The sequence below is a fragment of the Anas acuta genome, chromosome 26 (assembly GCF_963932015.1).
Source record: "Anas acuta chromosome 26, bAnaAcu1.1, whole genome shotgun sequence".
Lineage (NCBI taxonomy): Eukaryota > Metazoa > Chordata > Aves > Anseriformes > Anatidae > Anas > Anas acuta.
Window position 1 is genome coordinate 3,030,128 of NC_089004.1, and position 14,998 is coordinate 3,045,125.

The 14,998-nt window shown below is 68.9% G+C and overlaps 2 protein-coding genes and 1 long non-coding RNA gene across 10 annotated transcripts; all 3 read left to right on the forward strand.

The window, feature by feature from the left end:
- Nucleotides 1–303: 303 nt before the first annotated feature.
- ANKRD24 (ankyrin repeat domain 24) lies at nucleotides 304–8,806 on the forward strand. 4 transcript variants are annotated; one of them, XM_068661649.1, is made up of 19 exons: nucleotides 307–892; nucleotides 2,866–2,996; nucleotides 3,086–3,174; nucleotides 3,484–3,548; nucleotides 3,786–3,843; nucleotides 3,923–3,993; nucleotides 4,228–4,334; nucleotides 4,407–4,594; nucleotides 4,987–5,012; nucleotides 5,176–5,268; nucleotides 5,703–5,807; nucleotides 5,900–5,941; nucleotides 6,034–6,132; nucleotides 6,205–6,277; nucleotides 6,382–6,503; nucleotides 6,585–7,751; nucleotides 8,141–8,278; nucleotides 8,363–8,428; nucleotides 8,521–8,806. In XM_068661649.1, the coding sequence occupies exons 1-19, from the start codon at nucleotides 332–334 to the stop codon at nucleotides 8,596–8,598; spliced, it is 3,279 nt and encodes a 1,092-aa protein (XP_068517750.1). In that variant the 5' UTR covers nucleotides 307–331; the 3' UTR covers nucleotides 8,599–8,806. The 4 variants fall into 4 exon arrangements, with proteins under 4 accessions (XP_068517751.1, XP_068517750.1, XP_068517749.1 ...); XM_068661648.1 differs by having other exon boundaries at nucleotides 308–892; nucleotides 5,897–5,941; XM_068661651.1 differs by lacking the exon at nucleotides 307–892 and adding an exon at nucleotides 1,872–2,153 and having other exon boundaries at nucleotides 5,897–5,941.
- Nucleotides 8,807–9,044: 238 nt separating this feature from the next.
- On the forward strand, nucleotides 9,045–11,782 carry EBI3 (Epstein-Barr virus induced 3). Of its 4 annotated transcripts, none has more exons than XM_068661391.1 (7): nucleotides 9,045–9,157; nucleotides 9,675–9,777; nucleotides 10,184–10,408; nucleotides 10,517–10,634; nucleotides 10,745–10,917; nucleotides 11,216–11,379; nucleotides 11,488–11,782. In XM_068661391.1, the coding sequence occupies exons 2-7, from the start codon at nucleotides 9,699–9,701 to the stop codon at nucleotides 11,638–11,640; spliced, it is 912 nt and encodes a 303-aa protein (XP_068517492.1). In that variant the 5' UTR covers nucleotides 9,045–9,157; nucleotides 9,675–9,698; the 3' UTR covers nucleotides 11,641–11,782. The 4 variants fall into 4 exon arrangements, with proteins under 4 accessions (XP_068517492.1, XP_068517491.1, XP_068517494.1 ...); XM_068661390.1 differs by lacking the exon at nucleotides 9,045–9,157 and adding an exon at nucleotides 9,372–9,519; XM_068661393.1 differs by lacking the exon at nucleotides 9,045–9,157 and adding an exon at nucleotides 9,408–9,542.
- Nucleotides 11,783–12,511: 729 nt separating this feature from the next.
- Nucleotides 12,512–14,890, forward strand: LOC137844975 (uncharacterized). Of its 2 annotated transcripts, XR_011090055.1 has the most exons (6): nucleotides 12,512–12,606; nucleotides 13,220–13,436; nucleotides 13,600–13,744; nucleotides 14,053–14,176; nucleotides 14,416–14,527; nucleotides 14,652–14,890. It is a non-coding gene; the product is annotated as an uncharacterized lncRNA (long non-coding RNA). The 2 variants fall into 2 exon arrangements; XR_011090054.1 differs by lacking the exon at nucleotides 14,652–14,890 and having other exon boundaries at nucleotides 14,416–14,561.
- The last annotated feature ends 108 nt before the right edge of the window (nucleotides 14,891–14,998 follow it).

Sequence of the window (14,998 nt, forward strand, 5' to 3'; positions counted from 1 at the left end):
GGTGCCATGAAAGGGGGGGTCACACAAGGGGGGTGCCACACAAGAGGTGCCATGAAGGGGGTGCCACACAACAGGGTGTCACACAAGGGGGTGCCATGCAAAGGGATGCCGGAAAAGGGCAGGGGGTGCCATGAAGGGGGTGCCAGACAAGGGGGTGTCACACAAGGGCAGGGGGTGTCACACAAGGGGGTGCCAGGAAAGGGGGTGCCAGGCAAAGCGGTGCCATGAGGGGGGTGTCACACAAGGGGGTGCCAGACAAGGGCAGGGGGTGCCAGGCAAAGGGGTGCCATGAAGGGGGTGTCACACAAGGGCTGCCAGACAAGGGGGTGCCATGAAAAGTGGTGCCAGACAAGGCCAGGGGGTGTCACACAAGGGGGTGTCACACAAAGGGGTGCCAGACAAGGGCAGGGGGTGCCAGCCCTGCTGGGCCCAGCCCTGCCCCCCCCGCCTGCACCCACAGACCCCCGAGAGACCCAGAGGGGACAGATCCCGGTGGTCCAAGCCCCTCTGCCCCACAGCCGGGGCCGGCCCATCCCTGCCACGATCCCTTCTGCAGCCCCCCCGTGCCTGTGCCTGGGGATTTGGGGGATGGCCGTGCCCCCCACCCAGCCTGGGGCTGGGCACTGCTGGGCCCCCCCGTGCCGGCTGTAACCGCAGCCGTAACCCAATGCCGCCCTGTGGCCCCCCCGTGCTGCTGTGGGGAGGCAGGGGACGGGCAGGAGACACCGGGAGCTGGGGCTTCGGGGCCAGAACCCGCTGGGGAAAGGCCCCCAAAAGCTGCCACTGCCCCCCTGTCACGGGCACGGCCCCAGGGCTTGTCCCCAAGGGGCAGCCGAAGCCCCCGGACGCTGCCACCATGAAGAGCCTGAAGGCCAAGTTCAAGAAGGCAGACGTGAGTGCTGACCCCGAGGGGCAAGGGGACGTGGGGACCTGCCCTGGAATGTCCCAAATTTCATGGGGACACGGGCACAGAGGGGCCTGCCCCGGGATGTCCCAAATTTCATGGGGACACGGGCACAGAGGGACCTGCCCCGGGATGTCCCAGATTTCACAGGGAAATGGGGACTTGCCCCGGGATGTCCGAGAGGAAGGAAATAGGGACCTGCCCTGGGGTATTCCGAGTCTCCAGGGGGCAGGGGAACACGGTGCCCACCCCCGAGGCATGGGGACAGCAGCCCCACCAGGTCACCAGTGCCACTGTGGCTGGTGCAGCCGCCGTCCCGCTGCACCCATGGGTGCCCCCAGCACCCACAGAGCAGCACCAGGGAAAGGGAAACTGGTCCCGGGTCCTGGGTCCTGTCCCTGTTCCTGTCCCCAGGGATGTGGGGTGGCCGCCAGCTTTTAGGCAGCCACGGGTGGATTGGGTTCCCCCCCCCCAGAGGCAGCGAGCTGACGCTCCTGAATTATTCAGCACCCGGCTGGCGCCATCCCCGTGCCGAGGGGGACGGGGGGGGGGGACGGGGCTGTGCTCGGGGTGCTCCGTGCCTCAGTTTCCCCACGCTGCCCTGGACACTGCGGTCCTGCCGTCCCCATGGTTTTTTTCTGGGACAGGTGCCTGGGAACCTTTTGTATTTTGGGGTTCCCTCCTTGCGGGGGGTCCCCTAAGGTGCAGACAGGGGGGTTCTGCCCTCCCCTCTTGGCCCCAGAGCTGGGAGGTAAAGGCTGTGCCCCCCCAGGGCAGGGAGAGGGTCCTACATCCTTGGGGAGCAGGATTAGGGCAGCAGGAGGATGCTCACCCCTTGTTTTTGGGGTGCATCCTTGGCTCCCTTTGGGCACAGGGTGGGAGAACTGCCCTCCCCCAATTCCCCCCCCCCCCGACCTTCCCAGTCCAACTGGGACCAGTCAAGGTGTGAGACCTTGGTACCAGCTCGCTGGCAGGGATGCGGGGATGCTGCGAGCGCTGCGGAGGGAGGGAAGGAGGGAAGGAAGGAGGGACGGAGGGACGGAGGGGAGGCGTTCCCTGGCTCCCACTGCGGCAGGACCTGGCCCCCGCCCGGGCGGCGGTGCGGGACCGAGCTGGGCTCTGGGGGGCCCATCCCGAAGCCCCCCGTGAAGCCGTCGCCCAGGCGGGGGGCGAGGGCTGCATGGCCGCCCGCCGCCTGCTGCTCAGCACCATGAAGCAGATCTGCCTCTGTGCCGCTGCCTCCTTTGCGGTACGTCCCTGCCCTCCGTCCCCGCTCCCCTTCGGGCCCGTGCTTTGGGGTAAGACACGTTTCTCCCCCCCCCTCACACACACACCCCCCCCAGCTGGACCCCAGCCATCCCCATCCCCGCGGCCCCGCTGTGCCCTCTCCGAGCCGCTTTGTCCTTGCACGACAAAGGGGAGGGCGCCACGCTCCCAGTTTGCCCAGTAACGCCGGGAGGCAGCTTTATCCCGCACCCCACAGGGTCCCCTGGCCGCACAGGGTGAGGGGGCTCGCGGTGGCACAAGGTCCCTCCAGGGGCAGGACGCGAGCGGCTCCCGGGGGTGACATCGGGGTGACATCCATCCCCCATTTCCTTCCTCCCCTGCTGCAGCCGAGCCCTGGGCTGTCGGCACAGGCTGCGGGGAGAGCCCGGGGCATCCCACACTGCTCCTGCCCCGCTGTGGGCTCTCCTCTGGGTCTGGGGGGGCAACGAGCCCCCACCCAGCCCCGGTTCTGCTCAGGAGCAGGGGCAGCAGGAGCCATCCCAGGGGACCTGAGCTTTGAGCCCAGCGGGGAGAGCCGGGCAAGGATGGGGCTCAGGCACCCATGGGTGCTGGCTGCGGTTGGTGTCGGGGTCACGGGGGTGGCAGGAGAACACCCCGGGGTGGGGGCGCTCAGGAAGCACGGTGTCCTTCCCAAATCCTGGCCCAGCCAGAGCCCAATGGGGGCCTCGTTGCAGAGCCAGGACTGGACCAAGAACGACGAGAAGCTCCTGCAAGCCGTGGACTACAACGATGCCGGGAGGGTGACGTCTCTGCTCGTCCGCAAGGGCCTGGTCCCCACCAAGCTGGACTCGGAGGGCAAATCCGCGTAAGGCACCGGGGCACCAAGGGCTGGGAGCAGGGATTTGGGTCGATTTGGGTTCGATTTGGGTCTGACAGCCCCGTGGCCTGCCGCAGGTTCCACCTGGCTGCCATGCGGGGGAACGTGGACTGCCTGGAAGCTATGCTGGCCCACGGCGTGGATGCCATGACCAAGGACAGCTCGGGTGAGGGCGCAGCCACCACGCACCCCTGGCACCCCCTCAGGGCCCTCTGCTCCTTCTGCCCCTTCTGCACGGTGCTGGGGCTGAGGGGACGAAGGGGACAGAGGGGACAGCCACGTGGGGTGCAAACTGCCCCAGCTCTCTCTGGGGACTCCAGCGGTGCCTGCGGGTGCTGTTGGGGACATTTTGTTCCTGTTTAGCCCCAGCCCCGTGGTCTTCCTGCGTGCCTGTCCGTCTGTCCCCCCTCTCTGCCCCCAACCCCGTGTCTGTCTCCTGACCCGTCCCCCTGTCCCCTTGTCCCCCTGTCCCCAGGTTACACCGCCCTGCACCTGGCGTCCAAGCACGGCCACCCGCAGTGCGTCAGCAAGCTGCTGCAGGTACCAGGGGCAGGGAGGCAGGGAGGTGCCACGCTCAGCAGCCCCATCGAGGTTCCCTCTCCATCCCCAAACCCTCCGGGGTGGTTTTGGGCAGCCTGGAGGTTCCCAGCTCTGCCTGGCACCGTGCGGTTCGGGGCAATCCTGCTCAGCCCTCCCACCTCGCCGAGGAGCCGTGGTCCCGTGGGCAGCCCGTTTGTCTGTCCTGGCCCCTACCATGATCCAGGCTCTCTCCCTCAGGCCTCCTGCCCCGTGGACGTGGCTGACAGCAGCGGCCGGACGGCGCTGCACCACGCAGGTGAGCGGGGACGGTGCCGGCCCCGTGCTGCTCGTGGCCCCACGCGGGGCAGCGCTCAGCCTCCGTCCTTCTCCCGCAGCGGTCAGTGGCTGCATCTCCTGCTCAGAGATCCTCTGCGACTTCAAGGCTCCTTTGAACGTCAAGGACAAGGTGAGACCACCTCGTTCCTCCCCCCTGTGATGCTTTTCAGAGCAGCAGAACTCCAGGCTGGGGTTGCCCCCCCCGGGGTTGCAGCACCCGGGGTCCCCAGGGGAGAGCCGCGTGCCGCGCACGCACACGGGGGGCAGAAATCAAGGAGATAACAGCAGCGGGATGCCCCACGCTGGGGGGGGGGATGCAGGCATTGTCCCCGCAGCCCCCCTCACCCAACCATGCCCTGCCCAGGAGGGCTCCACGCCGCTGCTGCTCGCCGCCAAGATGAGCCACTCAGAGCTGTGCCGCTACCTGCTGCACCGCGGGGCGGCCGCCAACAGCCGCGACCTGCAGGGCAAGTGAGTCTGTGCTGGGAGGGGGGGGGAAAAAAAGAGGAGCTGGGCCCCTCACCTCTCCTCCCACCCGCTCAGGACGGCCCTGATGCTGGCCTGCGAGAACGGCAGCGTGGAGACGGTGGAGGTGCTGGTCAACGCCGGGGCGCGGGTGGCGGCGGTGGACTCCGCGGGGCACGACGCCGCGCACTACGGGCTGGCCACGGGCAACGCTCTCATCCAGCATTTCCTGCAAGAGGCTGCTCAGCGCCGGTCCTGGGCCAGCGGTAAGGCCCTCGCGGTGCTCCACGTGCGCAGAGGGTGGGCCCACGGATGGGGCTTTCCCCCCTCTCCCCTTGGGTGGGGGGCACGTCCCCTTTTGGCCATGCGCCGGGGGTGGTTTTTGGACATGCACGTGCTTGTGCATGCGTGTTCACACGTGTGTGAGGGTGTGGAGGTGCACATGTGTACAGCGAGTGTGCTTCTCCTGGCACCTCCACGTGCATACCTGTGGGCACGAGTCCCCTGTGCACACGTGTGCACACCCTGCACGTCCCTGTGTGTGCCCCGTCTGTCTGCGTGTGCCCCGTGCATGCACGCGTGTTCTCGCATGTACCCGTGGCTATGCACTCCCCAAACCTCCCTCATTTCCCTTTCCTCTTGCTCTGCCCCGCGGAAGAGGAGACCACCGAGCAGACGTCGCGGGTAAGGACCCGCCGGGCTGCCCCCCCTCCAGCAGGGCTGGCCCCAGCCCTCAGCTCCTGGCGGGGGTCCCCAGGGGGCCCGGGGCTCTCTGACATGGCAGTGGGTCAGAAAGGAGGGAGGCCACCGTGGGTGTGACATCCCCTCCGCCACGGTGTCTCCGCAGATGTCTTCGCCAAGCCAGTCGGTGGGCAGAGAGAAGAGCAGCACCCCGAGGAAGAGGAAGGCCCCCCTGCCTCCCCCGGGCACCCCCAGCCCGGTAAGAGACCGGGTCCCTCTGGGCAGGGCTCAGCTCCGTGCTCACAGCCAGCACGGCGGGCACCGGGCACCTCAACTGGGGCCCATGCAGGGGAACCCCCCTGGTTTTGCCCTCCCTGGGGGCTGTGCGGGGGCCACCAGCTCTCCGGGGGCCCAAAACACCCCTGAGCAGTGTTCTGGGGGGGCCGTGGTGGCCTCGAGGGAGTCTCCGTGCCCTGTTGGAGCCTTTCCTTCCCCCCCTGGTGACAAGGAGCACCCTGCACAGCCCCGAGGTGGCACCTGGGGAGCTGCCACCGCCTCCAGGTGGCCTCAGACCCGGCGGGGGTGAGGATGGGCAGGAGCGGGGCCATGTCGGGGACAAAACGGGGGGGAGATGGTGACAGGGAAGGGGCCGGCACCGTCGTGCCCTGAGGCTCGGCTGCTGCTGGCCCGCAGGAAGACCGGGACGCCTACGAGGAGATCGTGAGGCTGCGGCAGGAGCGGGCGCAGTTCCTGCAGAAGATCCGGGGCTTGGAGCAGCAGGAGAAGCAGAGGCAGGAGGTAGCTGCGACCACACTGCTGGGAAACAGAGGGACAGGGGGGTGGGAGCAGCATTTAACCCCCCCCATCGTCTCTCTGTGTCCCGCTAGCAGGCAGAGCAGGACAAGGGCTCCCTTCGCTCCATGGAGAAGCAGGTGAGGCCAGCAAGGAGGTCACATCGGCCTCACGCGAGGGGTCCTGGTGCCGTTAGGACTCTGGTGGGAGCGAAGGGAGTCCTGCCCCGCAGATCCAGGAGCTGCAGGAGCGGCTGGCGGCGCGGGACGGCGAGAAGGAGCGGCTGGGCAAGGAGGTGGAGGCTCTGCAGAGCCGCTTGTCCTCGCTGGAGGTGGGCATGGGCAGCGCCGGGGGGCCGGGGCAGGGTGGGCAGCGGTGACACCCCCCTGCTCTGCACCCCCAGAACGAGAAGGAGAACACGAGCTACGACATCGAGACGCTGCAGGATGAGGAGGGAGAGCTGCTCGAGTTCCCAGGTAGGACCCTGCTGGCCTCCTGAGACCCCCCCTCGGGTGGTGGCCCCATGCGGGGAGGAGCGGGGACGCGGTGGGCACGGCACCAGCACCTCCGTGGCGCGCAGGGGCAGAGCTGCTGCTCTCCAAGAAGACCCTGAGCCCCTCGGCCGAGGAGCTGCTGGCCACGCTGCAGGGCCAGGTGCAGTCCCTCACCGTGCAGAACAAGGAGCTGAGGGAGAAAATCCAGGCAAGAACCCTGCCGCCTGCCCACCCTGCCCTCCTTCCCTCGGTCTCCCGGCTGCTGCCGGCCTCACCATCCCCTTGGCAGGTCCTGGAGAACTTCGAGCGGGATGAGAGCGAGCCGTCCACCCCGGGGGACGTGGTGCCCGCCAGCCTCTACTACTCCCTCAAACGGGAGCTGGAGCGGCTGCGGGCGCAGGGCACGCAGGAGGCAGAGCAGGAGAGGTCGACCCCAGCCTCGGAGGCTGGCAGCAAGGGCAGCACGGTGCAGGGGCTCAGCGAGGAGCCGCCCCCGTGCACTTGCAAAGCGGCGCCGGCGCCTCCCCAGCAGGATGGTGCCGAGCTGGCGGAGGCCCGGGCGGCCCTGCAGCAGGCACAGGCGGCGCTGGAGGAGCGCGAGCAGCGGCTGCGGGAGCTGCAGACCCGCCTGGAGGCCGATGCCAAAGCCGAGGAGGCCACGGCCTCGCTGGGGGCCTCCCTGGAGGAGGCATCGCAGGAGAAGGCGGCCCTGCTGGAGCGCTGCAGCCAGGCGGAGGCGGCGGCCGAGGCTCTGCGGCGCGAGCTGGAGGCCAAGACGCGGGACTGGAGGGCGGCCGGCGGCCCCGAGCCGGAGCCGGGCGCGCTGGAGCGACGGGTGGCAGAGCTGGTGCGGCAGCACGGGGAGGTGACGGCGCAACTGGGGCAGCTGCGGGAGGTGCTGGGCCGCCGCGAGGCCGAGCTGACCGCCCTGCGCGAGCAGCTGGCCGCCCGGCCCGTGGGGCGCCGGGAGCACGAGGAGGTGCTGGCGAGGCTGCGGCGGGCGCAGGAGGAAGCCGAGGGCCGGGTGGCGCCGGAGGAGCACGCCCGGGCCACGGCGGCGCTGGAGGAGCAGGCGCGAGCCCTGCGGGAGCGGGCGGCACGGCTGGAGGCGGCGGCGGAGGCCAAGGGGCGCGAGGCGGCCAGGCTGGAGGCGGCGCTGGCGGCGGCGGTGCCGCGCGGGGAGCACGAGGCGGCGCGGGCAGAGCTGCAAGCCGAGGCGGCCGCGCTGGCCCAGCGGCTGGCCGAGCTGACGAGGCGGCACGAGAAGACGTGCGAGGAGGTTTTCCGGGTGCAGCGGCAGGCGCTGTTCATGAAGAGCGAGCGGCAGGCGGCCGAGGAGCGCCTGGAGGCCGCGCAGCAGCAGCTGGCGGAGGCGCGGGAGGAGGCGCGGCGCCTGCGGGACCTCCACAGCCACGCCGAGGACTCGGCCAGGCTGGTCAGGGACAGGGACAGGAAGGTAGGGGACGGGGATGGGGATGGGGATGGGGATGGGGAGGGGGTTGGGGGGTTTGTGGGGGTCTCCTGGGGGTGGGAGCAGTGCTCCGAGCTCGGCGGCTCGCCCACGTGGCCCCGTTGATGCGCGCAGACACTCGCACGTGCAAACACGCCGACGTGCGCCGCTGGGGGCACGCTCGCTGCCCTCCTGCCTCTTCCCCTTTTCCCCTCCCGAAGCCGAGACTGAAACTGGGGCCAGAAGCGGGAGGGAGCTGGGAAAGCCCCGGCTCTGCCCCTGCCCCAGCAGGGGACACCCGGGGGTGGCAGCAGGCACGGCCACGGGGGGACCCCTGGGGGGGGAGATGGGGCTGGGAGCCCCCTGCCTCCCCCTCACCCCCGCGCGCTGCCCAGATCACCGAGCTCTCCAAGGAGGTTTTCAGGCTGAAGGAGGCCCTCAACGCCCTCCCCGAGCCCCGAGGAGCGCCGCAGCCTCCCCCCGACACCACGGCGATGCAGTCCCGGATCCGTGCGCTGGAGGAGAAGCTGGCGGTGGGCGCAGGGCACGGGGTGGGCACTGCTGGGGGGGCTCCTCGTGGCCCTGGCCCCCCACTCACGCCCGCTCCTCTCCCGCAGGAGGCAGAGCTGCGGCACAGCAAGGTGGTCGCGCTGTACCGGAGCCACCTGCTCTACGCCGTGCAGGTGGGCAAAGGGGGACAGGGGACGGGGCTGCGGGGGGGGGGGGGGCTCGGGGACGCGGTGACAGGACCCCAAGGTCCCTTTCTCTGTCCCAGGGCCACATGGATGAGGACGTGCAGAGGCTCCTGTGCCAGATCCTGAAGATGCAGCGGCTGCAGGAGCAGGGCAGATGAGCCCTCACCGAAAAACCCCATGGGACAACCAGTGACACAGCCGGGGGGGGCCAGGCCCCTGCTCACACCCCCTGTGGCCCTTTTGCTTCTCCGGCAGCACCCCGCTGCTGGCACACGCACCCCAATGCTCACCCGGCCCCGGGGGGGCCCCGTGCTAGCCCCCACGCACCCCAGCACAGTAGCAATAAAGTGTTTCTATCCACCTTAACATCACGGCTCGTCCCGGGGGGGGGTGAGGACAGGCGCAGAGACTTGGGGGCTGCGAGATGTGGGGGACATCGGCGGAACCGGGGACACCGGGGACTCGATGCCGTGAGCACCCCAAAATGGGAACGGGTCACCCAAAGGAAGGAGCGGGGTGGGAAAAGCCAAAATCCTCGTGGCCGGGGGTGGAAATAAAAACTGCTGCGGGTCCTGGGGGGCAGGCAGGGATCCCTGCGGGGCTCTCCTGGCCCCCAAAACCCCCCGGGAGCAGCGTTTCCTGCGCAAGGAAGCGGGATGAGGCCGCCCGGGGCCACGGCTTCCCCGCAGCGCTGACGGAGCCTCCGGCCCTGCTGCGGTGAGTAAAGGGTCCGGGGGGGTCCCCGTGGGGCTGGGGGCACGGGGGGCAACGTGCCGTGCTGGGGGTGTGCGTGGTCGAGGCGTGGAGCCCGGTGCTGCTCCCCCCCCCCCTCCCCAGGGAAGGGATTTGGGGTTTCTCTGAGGGACAGTCCCTGCCCGGGCGTCCCGGGAAGCTGCGGCCGTCCAAACCCAACCCGAAACCTCGATTCCGGGTACGGGACCGCAGGGGTGGCTGCGGGGCCCCGTGGGAAACCCCGGTCACACCGGGCGCTTTCGCTCCCGCCTCCGTTCCCTCCTCCTTCCTGGCAGCAGGATCCGGCCGCTGCGGCCAGAAAACTGCCCCCGGCCCCCAGAAGTGCGGTGAGGCCGGAGGGGAAACTGAGGCACGGCCATATAGCGTGGTTCGGCCCCCCCGCTGTGGGATGCTGTCCCTGGGGAGGGTGCCAGGGACACCCCAGACCCCGTTTGTCCCCGCTGTCGCCTGCCGGGGGGTCACCGTCCTGCTGCCCCCACAGGTCCCATCGCGGCGGCGCCCCAAAATGAAGTGGTTTTGGGTGGTGGCTTTTGTGGCACCCGCCTGCGCTGCGCCCTACATGGCTGGGGACACCGGGGACGGAGGTACGAGGGGATGGGGACAACGGGGACGGCGGCGTGGGGGTGTGGGGGACGGGGGGTGGAAGTATGGGGGGATCCGGGGGGAGTGGGGGCAGCGGGACTGGGCAGACTGGGAGCGGTGGGGGGGGGGGATATAGGGGCACCGAGCAGGGTGGAGGCGTGGAGGGGACCACGGGCAGATTTATGGGACAGCCAGAGACAGGGGGATGGGGACACGGGGGGGGGATTGGGGTGCCAAGGGGGCACTGAGGGGGGTTGGAGGGTGCTGGGGACAGAGCTGGGGGACCACAACCCCCCGACCGTCCCCTGCCCCAGCTGGGGAGCACGGCGGGTGGCTTGGGACTTTTTTGGGGGGGTGGGTGGGGAGGTGACAAAGGGCGCAACCCATGCCCACCGCTGTGTCCCCCAGGCCCCTGTGCCCTGCAGCACGGCGTCCTGGGCACGGAGGTGCTGCTGCGGTGCCCGGCTGCCGGGGGGAGCCCCGCCGAGTGGCGCCGGGGGGGGGCAACCCTAGGGACGTATCCTGCCCCGGGGCTGGCCCTCCCCAACACCAGCCTGGCCCACGAGGGACCCTACAGCTGCCACCACCCCGACACGGGGGAGACCTGGGCCAGGATCTGCCTGCGGCTGGGCTGTGAGTGACCCCCCGACCCCACGGGGACCCCCACCCTAAAGAGGGGGAGAGAGACCAGAGGCTGGCAGGGGGGTGACCACCGGCTGCCCGCCCCCCTCCCTGCCCCAGATCCCCCCCCGCTGCCCGTTGCGGAGTGCTGGGCCGTCAGCTACCCGCAGGCTGTCACCTGCTCCTGGCTGCTTGTCCCCGAGCCGCTGCTGGACACCGAATTCGTGGCCACCTATAGGTGAGCCCCAAACCCCCCCAAACCCGTGCCGGAGCCACGTTGGGGGGCTTCGGGGCAGGGCAGGAGCCCCTCGCCCAGCTGCCCCCTTCACACCCCCCCCAAATCCCCAGGCACGGCGTGTGGGGGGCCGCGGGGAGCCACGAGTGCGCCCGCACGGGGCCGCGGAGCTGCTCCTTCGGGGACCTGCAGATGTTCTCCCTCACCCCCTACGTGCTCAACGTGACGGCCACCAACGCGCTGGGCACGGCCTCGAGCCTCCTGCCCTTCCTGCTGGAGAACATCAGTGAGTGCCCACCCCAAAAAATCAGCCCCCCCCGCAGCCCCCCCCCCCCCCCGGTGCTTGACCCCGCTGCCCGAGCGGCACCACAGGGGCTGAGCCAGCCCCGGGGGTTGCTTCAGCCTCATTTTTGGGGCTTTTCCTCTGAATTGGTGCAGAAACAGCCGTGCAACAAGTCGCTGGGGCTCAGCGGCTCTCGGGGCTGGTGGATGCGCTGTCCCCGACCCCATTGTCCCCATGCCTGTCCCCTGCCCCCCCCCCCCAGCCTGCATCTCACCCGTTTGCTGTCTCCCCACGTCCTCAGTAAAGCCGGACCCCCCCGAGGACCTGCGGGTGTCGCCCGTCCCCGGGGAGCCCAAGAAATTGCTGCTGGAGTGGAGCCCGCCGGGGTCGTGGCCCTTCCCGGAGTATTTCCCACTCAAATACCGCATCCGCTACGTGCGGGACGAGGACTCGGTCACCAGAACGGTACCCCCAAAAAACACAGCAAAGCCCTGAGATGGCTGCATCCCCTGCTGCTCCCCTCCCCACCCCACCCCATCCCTCCCCAGGCCCCTAAATCTGCTCTGCTTCCAGATCGGGCCCTACGAGCAGACGTCCTACACCCTGACGGGGCTGCGGCCCGGCGCCCTGCACCACATCCAGGTGGCTGCCAAGGACTTCACGGACTACGGGGAATTCAGCGCCTGGAGCCTGCCGGCCTCGGGGACGCCCTGGACGGAGCCATGAGGGGCAGAGAGGGGTTGGGGCCCCCCCTGCTCCTTCTCGGGGACCCCACGCGCCCCCTTTGCTCTATCCCCGTGCCCCCCAGCAGCCACCAGTGGCCTCTTTGGTGGCTGTGAAGAGGCAATAAAACACCGCGAGGCTCCGGGATCGGCCCCGGGATGTTTTTTGCTGGGCCTTGTGCTGGCCACGGGGGGCAAAGGCTGCGGGGGGCTGGGCTGGGCTGGTACCGTATGGGGAAAGGGGGGCAGCTGCCGGGGCTGGGGGGCTCCAAGGAGCTCCTATGGCAGGGAATGGGCCCTGGGGTGGGTCTGGGTGGGACCTCAGAGCCTGGACTGGTCCCAGTGGAAGGCCTGGACTGGTCCCCAGATCCCCCCCAGAGCCAAGACTGGTCCCTGTGGAGGGTCTGGATGGGTCTCCAGTGACCCCAGATCCCAGACTGGTCCCAGTAGAGGGCCCAGACTGGTCCCCAGCCCCCCCGTAAAGCCCAGACTGGTCCCTATGGAGGGTCTGGATGGGTTCCCAGAGCCCCCAGACCCCGGAGTGGTCCCAGTGGAGGGCTTGTACTGGTCCCCACCCCCCCAGAGCCTGGTCCCTATAGTCCGGGCTGGTCTGTACAACCCTCCAGGACCTGTATGCGCCCCCCCAGGGCTTGGACGGCCCCCGTGGCCCCTCTCCAAGGCCTGAACCGGGCCCCAGGCCGCCCCCAGCGCCCCCCCTGCACTGCAACCCCCCGGGCCCGGCCCGTTCCAGCCCCGGAACTTTCTCTCCGGGACGCGGGTGCGGGGGGGCCTCTTGGTGGATGCACACGGCCCTTGAGGCGGGGTGGGTGGGGCCCGCTGATAGGCGGCGGGGCAGCCTATAAGAATCAAGCGCTCGCCGCGGCAACCAATGAACGGCGAGGAGGGGGGCGGGACTTTCATCCCGGCAGTCGCAGGAGGCCATGGGGGGCCGAGTGAGGCGGCGCACCGGGTGCGGAGGGGGTGGGAGCGGAGCCTGGGGGGGGCCGGGGGGGCCTGAGGTGAGGCCGGGGGTCCCGGGGGGATCTGGAGGGGGTCCCGGGGAGGTTTGGGGGTTCTTGAAGGGGTCCCGGGGGGATTTAGGGGGTCCCGGGGGTTTGGGGGGGGTCCCAGAGGGGGGCTCAGGGGGATTTGGGGGTTCCAGGGGTGTCGGGGAGGTCCCGGGGGGTTCCTGGGGAGGGTCCCGGGGGGGTCGGGGCGGTTTTGGGGGGATTTGGGGTCCCAGAGGGGTTCCTGGGAAGGGTCCCATGAGGGTTTGGGGGGGTCTTGGGGGTTTTGGGGGTCCCGGGGGTCTCGGGAAGGTCTCGGGGGGATTTGGGAGTCCTGGGAGGGGGTCCTGGGGAGGGTCCCGGGGGGGTCCGGGGGGTCTCCGAGCTGTTTGGGGGTCTCGGGGAGGGTCCCAGCAGGGTCAGGGGGGTCTATGGGGGCTTCTGGGGGGCTGGGGGGTTCCTGGGGGGGCTCCGTTGGGGGCTGGGGGGTGCGGGGAGCACCAGGCCAGGGGGTTTGGGGTCAGCAGAGCGAACGGACGGACAGACGGACATTGACGTTGCTGTGGTTTGGTGCAGGTCGCTGCTCCGTGCCTGTACGATGCCGCCTGGGGGGCTTCATCCTAAACGGCCCCCGGCTCGAAGCCCCGCAGGACCCGCACGCAGGGAGGAGGAAGCAGCCAGCAAGGAGAGCGGCGCGCACGGGGGTCGTTTCTCCTCCCCTCGCCGCAGAGGAGCCGCTGCTGGGCGGTGACGCAGCCCGGGAGGAAGGGGACGAGGGGAAGAGAGGCCCTGGGTGAGTTTGGGGCTGTTTGAAGGGTAGGCGCTAAATTTCCAAAGGAGAAAATAACCATTGCTCAGAATCGGGGTTGACACAGCCTGAAAATCGCTTGGACTTTTCTCGGTCTTTTTGTTCTCCGCTCATGATGCGTTGTGGACTTCTCTTTCTCTTTTTTTAGGCGCGGGACGTGCGCTGAGCGCATCTCGAAGGGGAAGAAGCTTCAGGCCCGTGAGGAGACCGTTCAGAATGAGGTGTACTCGGGACTTCCCGCATTCCTCTTCTACGTCAAACGCACGCGGTGCCTGCCGGAGATCACTTTCAAGGTGAAGTGTGCTGCGGGCTTTCTGGGGAGGCCGCACGGTCTGGGGGCACGGGGTCTGCCCGTACCTCGTGGGGAAAGGGCTGCCAAATCCCACAGAGGCCGAATCAGAGCGCGTGCTGTTGCTCTCTCCCCTCTGTGTCAGTCTGGAGCACAAGGAGGGGCTGGGGCTGGTTGTCTGCCCTCAGGGGGGGATGAAATTGGGAAATGTTTGCCCACAGCTCTGGAAGCGGCCACAAGCGAACAGCCCCCGGGATGTCGGGAGCGGAATTGCCCCGTTACGGTGCCTTTGCTGCCTGGCTTTTCCCTTAGGTCCTGAGAATGCGGCCACGGAGCAGGGACACCCCGCGGCTTCTGAGCTGAGAAGCTCTTGGAGGAAGAGGAGAAGAGGATGCAGAAGGGGAGGGAAGAGGAAGAGCCGAACAATCCCGTGAAGGTGCTGAAGCCTGGCCTGCTGGTGTCCTGCTCCCTGCCCCCGTCTGTCCCTGTTTCACGCCCTGCTCCCTGTCCTTATTGTCCCTTTCCCCTTCCTTTCGCTGTCTCTCTCCTCCTCCCTCTTTCTCTCCCTGTCCTGCTGCCTCCCCTTTTATTTCCCTGTCCACCCGGCTCTGCCCTTTTCCATCTCTGCTTGTGTCCTGCTCCTTTTTCCTTATTTTTTTTCTTCCTGTGCCACAGGAGCTGCCCGCAGGATGGACACACGAAAGCTGCTCCGGGCCTGACCTGGGGTGCCCCAGAAGAAGGGGCCAAGCCCTGCAGCAGCCTCCCCTCCTGGGAGGGAGTTAAATGCGTGAGTTAATAAAGAGATTGCTTTCCTTCTGGCACTCCTGGCTGCGCTCACAGTCCTTGTGCAGGGTCCAGGGCAGCAGGTACACGGCAGGCGCTGTCAGACAGCCCTTGTGCTGTCCCCACAGAGCCCTGAGAAGAGGTTGGCCATGTCCCTCTGTCTGCCACCCCTCAGCTCTTTCCAGACACTGCTCAGATCCCCTCTCAGCCTTCTCTTCCCAAGGCTGCCCAGCCCCAGCTCTCTCAGCCTCTCCTCCCAGGGGAGATGCTCCAGGCCCCGGCTCCTCTCTGTGGCCTCCTCTGGGCTCTCTCCAGGAGCTCCCTGCCCTTTTTGTGCCGCCCCCCGAGCTCCAGGTGAGGCCCGAGCAGGGCAGGACCGAGGGGCCCGTCCCCTCCCCCCCCCCCTTTTACCCCACCCCCCTCGCCCTTCCCCACCGCGGGTCCATTTCCCCCCCGGAACCTTTGTGTCCGAGCC